This window comes from Salvelinus fontinalis, chromosome 15, assembly GCF_029448725.1.
Source record: "Salvelinus fontinalis isolate EN_2023a chromosome 15, ASM2944872v1, whole genome shotgun sequence".
Lineage (NCBI taxonomy): Eukaryota > Metazoa > Chordata > Actinopteri > Salmoniformes > Salmonidae > Salvelinus > Salvelinus fontinalis.
In genome coordinates, this window is record NC_074679.1 from 11,986,470 (window position 1) to 11,994,940 (window position 8,471).

General features: G+C 41.7%; 1 protein-coding gene across 1 annotated transcript; it reads right to left on the reverse strand.

The window, feature by feature from the left end:
- Positions 1-2,761: 2,761 nt before the first annotated feature.
- Positions 2,762-7,480, reverse strand: LOC129811413 (5-hydroxytryptamine receptor 1B-like). Its single transcript, XM_055862700.1, has one exon. It carries the CDS (start codon positions 6,984-6,986, stop codon positions 5,832-5,834), a length of 1,155 nt encoding a protein of 384 aa, XP_055718675.1. The 5' UTR covers positions 6,987-7,480; the 3' UTR covers positions 2,762-5,831.
- Positions 7,481-8,471: the final 991 nt, after the last annotated feature.

Below are 8,471 nucleotides of genomic sequence, written 5' to 3' on the forward strand. Positions count from 1 at the left end.
TTTGTTTGTCTTCATTAAAGAAGATGTATTCATATCACGCTGCGCCTTGGTCCTCTCTTCAAAGTTACGACGATCGTGACAGCAAGATGATAGCTATTGACTACTCTTGTGACTTAATGGTGGTCCCAAACAAGTCACAAATAGCTATTTTGATGTCCTATGAATCATTCCACAGAGCATTATGTCTAGAACATTGTTTTGTTGCAGTGACTTTCATGTGATGTCATTTTTTTTGTCGTTCTCTGTCATTGCCATTTGGAGATTACGTGTATCATTTGTCCACATTATAAAACCAGTAATCCCTGATTTAAAGGGGCAATCTGGGATTGCTACATCTATTTTTGGACTTGTAAATTCATGATATATACCCATTGGTTCTTGAATAATATAACTTATAAATGCCCAATCATTCCAAAATATAAGCTTGCATTATTATAGTGTTTGTAAACAAAGTGATTGTAAACAAACACTTTATAGCCTTAAAACATGGTTGAAACTATATTTGTTATTTCATGGCTGGTCAGTCCTTGCATCCATCGCTCTGTCTATAATTTTGAGAGTGGTTACAATTTCTCCAGCCCCCATCCCTCAGTTATTTACCATATCAGTGCCGGGGGCGTTCGCTTGGTTATTGTTTGAACAGCAGATTGCCCCTTTAATGTCATGGGTAAATTATTTACTAGTTTTAGTCAAAGTCAATGGTTATTAGAGCCAGAAGTTAATTTTTGACAACAATAGCTTTGCAAGGCAACAGTAGCTTTGCAAGGGCATAGTGGGGTGATGAATGCCTAGGCTTCAGAGGACAAAGAGGGTGTGACAATTAACTGTTAATAAAGCTGCATACAAGATAAGAATATTTTATGGCTTCATTTCACCCCTCGTCCTTATTGTTCATTCCAGCGTAACCTCTATGCATATGACTAGTTTTCTATTGAAGCGCTGAAACAGGACACTGAGCTATAGACCATACATTATAACATATAACTAGCTGTAAAGTATTAGCATTGGCTGTCAATAACAATGTGATGTACTGTGTTACTTTAAAAAACTAATTTGCAAGTGGAAGTATAACATGTCTTTAAACGTTCCATCTTACTTGACAACAAGACTAGTGCATCAGAGCTTTACCCTACGCTATCTAGGTCAACTATCATCCCTACTCAGTTTCTGAGCTTTGTGACAAACATGTTCCCCTTAAGATATAATTTGGTTGAATTAATGTTCGTTACGAATATATTCCTAGGGTGAAAAATGGGCATGATTTTCCATACACAAGGCCGCTGGTTTTGCATTCCTCCCCAACCCTAACCAATCTTAACCAATCACATGTATTACCTAATCACATTTGTTTCTGCTCTTGTTAAGTCAGAGCTTTCTGCAGGGATTCGGGAGATTGAGTTGAAACACGAATGGAGACGACAGCCGAAGAGAGTCCACGTGTTTGTCCTTCTGTCTTGAAAAACCTTGGCCTCAGGCCTTGTAAGTCCTCCTATTCATGTCACATCCTTGGCAATACAAACATGCTCCTGGTTGTACTGCCCAGAGACGTATCTATTTGAACAGCTGTGACCCACTCCTGTTGATGTCATTGCCAGCCCAGCAGAAAAATGTATTATGATTTCCAATTTCTGAAGGGCACACTACATTTTGCATGGCACATCATTATAATGTTAGCCCACAGTTAGCCCAACCCAGCATTGTATTGGCCGGCAACCACATGCCCCTTTATTCAACCTCACCCACATAATGTATATCCATATGAACTTCTCATTGACAGCATAAACCCTATGGGAAAACATTTGCATTGAACCATAGGGGGAAATATTTGCATTCACTGCTTATCCTCCCAGGACACGTTCATCGGTCATGCGTGATGAGCCTGGTGAAAATCCACGAGTGCGCTGCTGTGCTGCTCTGCTCTGCTGCTCTTCTCTGGTGCTCCGCTCTGGTGCTCCGCTCTGGTGCTCCGCTCTGGTGCTCCGGTCTGGTGCTCCGCTCTGGTGCTCCGCTCTGGTGCTCCGGTCTGGTGCTCCGCTCTGGTGCTCCGCTCTGGTGCTCCGCACTGGTGCGCCGCTCTGGTGCTCCGCTCTGCTGCTCCGCTCTGCTGCGCCGCTCTGGTGCTCCGCTCTGGTGCTCCGCACTGGTGCGCCGCTCTGGTGCTCCGCTCTGCTGCTCCGCTCTGGTGCTCCGCTCTGGTGCTCCGCTCTGGTGCTCCGCTCTGGTGCTCCGCACTGGTGCGCCGCTCTGGTGCGCCGCTCTGGTGCGCCGCTCTGCTGCGCCGCTCTGGTGCTCCGCACTGGTGCGCCGCTCTGGTGCGCCGCTCTGGTGCGCCGCTCTGCTGCGCCGCTCTGGTGCTCCGCTCTGGTGCTCCGCTCTGGTGCTCCGCTCTGGTGCGCCGCTCTGGTGCGCCGCTCTGCTGCGCCGCTCTGGTGCTCCGCTCTGGTGCGCCGCTCTGGTGCGCCGCTCTGCTGCGCCGCTCTGCTGTGTGCTTGGCTATTGGTGCATGACAGACGAAACACCAGTGGAGCACATCCACTGACAATGGTGCTGCTCTGCGCTGTAGCAAATCAAGTGTAAGAGGTCAGAGGTCAATGGATGACAAGGCGAGGCGGGTGATAGCGGCGTTTGTGTGTGTGCATGACTGTGATCACCACATCAAATGGTGCACTCAGATGGTGGACTCTACACTGTAATAACACCATATGATACTTCAAATTTGTAGATTCCTTTTTCTAATTAATTTTTCTCTCATGGAACAGTATTTCATTGCAGAAGCTTTTATTTTACAGCATTTCATAATGCAAAAAAATATTTCCAAATATTCACATGTATGGCAAGCCTTAGGCCTTATTGTAGAACACAATGTTTCACAAATCAATGCCAAGGGGTTTGATTAATTGTCTGTATCTTGACATGGTTCTCTTATGTAATTCAAGACAGTAAATTATTTTGTAGCTGATGTTAGCCAGAACAAACAGAGACATGTATACACTTCAATGTATGACCATACAGTTCAAATACACCAACACATACAGACACACACTGTTAAACACTGCATGTTTGTTCAGTCAAATTGAATGTATTCATCAGCTGTCATGTCTATTGGGTAAATATCACCCACAATAAAACCAGTCTGGGTCTGTGTTTGACATTCAGGTTCTGTGAATCCTGGCTTTCTTCCTTGGAACCCTAATAAAAGATTTCCACACCCAGTCAAGCAATTAACTTTGTGACTATCCCAGGGATTCAGCTTTTACAGGCTCATTTAAAAGTTCTAAAGAACATTGGTCACCTTGTAACTCAAGACTTGTTCATGAGCCAAGGTTGAGCATCAGTTGATCTATAACAGGTATTCCCAAACTGTACCCCCAGGGGTACGCGCAATGCCGTCGGGGTTACGCCAAATAAAAATGTGATTCACATAAAATATATATATATGTATTTTTTTCACATTTTCAAACAGTCCATTTATATTTTCCAACGGGGATATACATTTGGATGAGTTTTTTCTCGCCTGAGTAGCCTCGTTTCACTGCCAAAAATAAAATTAAACCATCTTGTGTTCAGCGAAATAACAACACAATGTCAAATACAGGTAGCCTACTCAAATAATTAACATCCAATCACATTAACAGTTACTCTCTCGCAGGAATTCCACTAACGGTCCGTATGTAGCCAAACGTAGCTGCTGCTCATGTTGGTATCTGTACTGATGGCGCAAAAGCCATGACAGGGAGACATAGTGGAGTGGTAACGCGCGTGCAAGCAGTTGCTCCCGACACCACTTGGGTACACTGCAGCATCCACCGAGAGGCTCTTGCTGCCTGACAGCTTGGAATACATTTGGACACTACAGTGAAAAAGGTTAACTTTGTTCAAGCAAAGCCCCTGAACTCTCGTGTATGTTCTGCACTATGCAATGACATGGGCAGGAACCATGTAAAGCTTTTACAACACTGGTTATGAAGGGACAAAATATTGACAACGTTTTTTTAAATTGAGAGAGAGCTTAAAGTTTTCTTTACTGACCGTAATTTTCACTTGTCTGACCACTTGCATGATGACGAGTTTCTCACACGACTGGCCTATCTGCGTGATGTTTTTTTCTCGCCTGAATTATCTGAAACTAGGATTACAGGGGCTCTCCGAAACTATATTCAATGTGCGGGACAAAATTGAGGCTATGATTAAGAAGTTGGAGCTCTTCTCTGTCTGCATTAGCAAGGACAACACACAGTTCTTTCCAGCATTGTATAATGTTTTGTGTGCAACTTAACTCAAGCTTACGGACAATGTCAAACGTGATATAGCGAAGGACCTGAGTGAGTTGGGTGTGCAATTACGCAGGTACTTTCCGGAAACGGATGACACAAACAACTGGATTCATTATCCCTTTCATGCCCTGCCTCCAGTCCACTTAAAAATATTTGAACAAGAGAGCCTCGTCGAAATTGCAATAAGCGGTTCTGTGAAAATTGAATTTAATCAGAAGCCACTGACAGATTTCTGGTTTGGTCTGCGCTCAGATTATCCTGCCTTGGCAAATCGCGCTGTTAAAACACTGATGCCCTTTGCAACCACGTACCTATGTGAGAGTGGATTGTCGGCCGTCACTAGCATGTAAACTAAATACTGGCACAGATTGTGTGTGGAAAATGATTTAAGACTGAGACTCTCTCCAATACAACCCAACATTGCAGAGTTACGTGCATCCTTTCAAGCACACCCTTCTCATTAACCTGTGGTGAGTTATTCACAATTTTAGATGAACAAATAAGGTTTTATATGTAAGATGGTTAAATAAAGAGCGAAATTATTGATTATTATTATATTATTATTTGTGGCCTAGTCCTATAAGAGCTCTTTGTCACTTCCCACGAGCCGGCAGTAACAAAAACTCACACTCATTCTTATGTCTAATAAATGTATCGCGTTGTGTGTCTGTGTCAGGCTTACAATTATGGCAAAAAACAACATTTGAGAGTGAGCTGACCCTAGTGCTAGAGGGGGTATGTGTTTGGGAACCACTGATCTTTAACATGCTAATAGTGAACCAATAGTGAACTAATACAGTTTGATCGTATCATAATCCTTTCCATCACTTATCCTGATATAATAAATACAGTAACATCCCTTATTTCCATGTGACAGTTTTACAAAGAAAACGAAATGATAATTCGGCCTATGTACACACATGTGTATGCAAAACAAAAACAAAAAAACACAATGTCATAGCTAGCCAATGTACAGAAATAATGCTTTTAGTCCAGTCTGGTTTGGAGAGCTCTACGGCCTACTAATGGTGCAGGATATGAAATGCATTAGGGTCAGTCACCCTGGGAATATCAAGCAATGCGCCGCGCGCCAACATATTCCCCAAATTGGAGCCCTTGCAAAACACAAACAACAAATCTGAATTTTCCAACTGTGATTTTGTTCAGTTGTATTCACAATTTATTATAATCGGATCAAGTATAGCTGTATTACATATTAAACCTTAATTTGAGGATTGCGCAACGTTGGCGACTTCGTAAAAATGTAGGTCCCTAAAAGGTCATCATTATGCAAACGCTTATCGCAAGCTTTAAACCCAAAAATGCATGTATCAATATCAATGTACTACCTAAAATAACATAAGGTAGAACAAAAACACCCCAGAAATAGAAATAAGAAATAAGAAGAGTCCGAGAAGTAGGTGAGCTATGTACAGGGTCAGTTCCAGTACCATATTTACAATGTGCAGAGATACTGGTATGATAAACGTGTTCAATCATTTCTTTGTATTCTATAGAACAATAATGCAAACAAAAAAAGGCACAGAAGACATATTTTCAGGATCTGCAACATCTGAAGCGCAAGAGTTTATGGAAAGCTTTTTTAAAGTCATCATTGGACATGGTATATATAATTGGATTGATTAACGAGTTGAGATAACCAAGCCAATTGAAAAAGTCAAACAACTCGGTGTAAAAACAAGTTTCACAGGTGGCCACCACCAGGGTGTATATGAAAAAGGGTAACCAGCATATAATGTATGCGCCTAATATTATTCCCAATGTTTTGGTCGCTTTCCTTTCCCTAGCGGCTGAGATTCTTTTTTTCTCCAAAAGTGCGTCAGACACGGTTACTTTCACTTGGTTCTCACTTGCCAAGGAACCCGTGTCACCGGAGTGGGTATCATGTCTTCCACACTGCAAAGGTGATGTCGATGCCACAGATCCAGGGGAGTTCGTGACCAGGCGCGCGGAAGTAAATCTTTTCCCTACCTTTTTGGGTGACTGTTTCAAAATGATCTTACGGGCTTCCACATATATTCTTCCATAAAGCACGATAAGCAGTAAAGTGGGGATGTAGAATGCTCCAAACGTGGAGTAAATAGTGTAGAAAATGTGGTCCGTGTTGACATTACATTCAGTCAACTCCTCTGCCTTCACCTGGCGCCAGAAAAGCGGAGGCAGGGAGATACAGATTGCGATGACCCAGGCAGTCGCGATCATCCCCACCGCGCGCGCTGGCGTGCGCTTTTTGGAGTACTCAACGGCGTCTGTTATTGCCCAGTATCGATCCAAAGCGATTACGCATAAGTGAAGGATAGAAGCAGTGCAACATGTTATATCTGAGGATAACCAAATGTCACATATAACTTGTCCCAAAGTCCAGGTGTGACTCACCGTGTACAGGACGCATATTGGCATCACCAAAATGGACACCAAGAGGTCGGTGACAGCTAGAGACGCTATAAGAAAGTTTGCTGGAGTGTGCAGTTTTTTCGACTGATAAATCGTTGCAATGACAAATGCGTTGGATAAAGTAGTGGCGAGTGTGAAAACGAAGAGAATCACTGCCAAACTGGTTTGATAAGCTAGACTCTCTTCATTTCCCTCCAGCTCTGAAGATTTTGTCACATAGGTATCGTTGGTGAAATTCATTATTAGTCCATATAAAGCAGGAGTTGGCTCGAGGTGACCTGTGGCGTTTTTCTCCATCACTGATTTATCACTTGAAACAGTGTGGTCAGTTCTTATGTCGCCAAGTCTCCAAAATGTTCTTAATTCATTTCAATCAATCTAGTAAAATATTTTGGGAGAGGAAAGTATTTGTGTCCGTTTCTTCTTCATTTTCATTCATTGCAGAAACGATTATAATGTTGGATGTAAAATTGTTGATTTTGACGTAAATATCCATAATGTTATCTGAAAATGTATAGCAACATCTGTTCGCAATTAACAGTTTAGCTATCTAAACAAAACAAATGGTATATAGAAAGTTGATATCAAAATATATATTGATACCAATGAAAGAACAATGACTTGCAGACATCTGTCAAATGTTGCAACTGCTAGCTTCCCATTTGCATTGTAATCCTTCCCGCCTGGAATTGTCTTGCAGGCTGCGTCAGTCCTTCTCTAGTTGAATGGTGATGAGACCTCCACCCTTGGTTTTATACAGCTGATGCTGCTGCCTGCCTCTGACAGGCATGACAGTAAACATGCAGCTTTGATCACAATGGTTCTACTGGAGAGGAGAGCACATCTCCACTGGGTCATAGTGCTCTGTTTTCTGCCTGTCAATATGAGTCATGTATTCACTTTATGTCATCAATATCCATGTTACAAGACATATACTGGACCTGAACAAAACATAAATATAGGCTATTAGAGTCCAAAACATTTCAACATATAGTAGACCCATCACTTCCTATGTCTGTCAAATCGTTGGCAACTCATGGTCTAAGTAAAATACATTGTCAAAGTTATTGTAGACCTATATTGCATTTAGACAATACATCTATCATTCATTTAATTTCCAACAGGCTACATTGGTTCTTGAGCTATCTTCCAAGGTTGTGGTAATATATTATGGATTGGGAGACTGCAGAGCCATTTGTTATATAAAAATGATTAATGTTCTCCAATGAAAGAGGAGAAGATTCCTCCACTAATGTGCACTGTAAAAAGTAATTTGTTCCGCTTACTCAATTTGTGTGTCAACACTTTGCCTTGAACATTTGAGTAACCCAACTGTCGATACTTCCAGTAATAAAGTGACATCACCACCCGTATGGTTATATTTTAAAGTTGTAAATACTTGTGTTTTGTGTTTTATTAACTTTTGACAACACTAAATTGCATTATGTATTCTGAACTATAACGATTGAAGTTACTTGAACACTACATATTTGTTGTAGTGAACGTAACATTTCGGGTCCTTAAATTATTAACCTTCATTACCCATTTCTTGAAGTGTAAGTAGTTTTGATTTTTAATTTTCAGTGGTGGTGTCTTAATGTTTGTTTAATGTATTTGACATTTTGTCATTTTAACCCACCTTAGCAGGCATTGTTGAACCCAGTGCTCATTCCTCTAGCAGTAACTGGAGGTAGATCTGTGAGTATTACCGGATGCTGCATTAAACTCTGCCATTAAGTGTGGTGCACATGACCTTGTTGATGGTGGCAATGACTTGTCTGA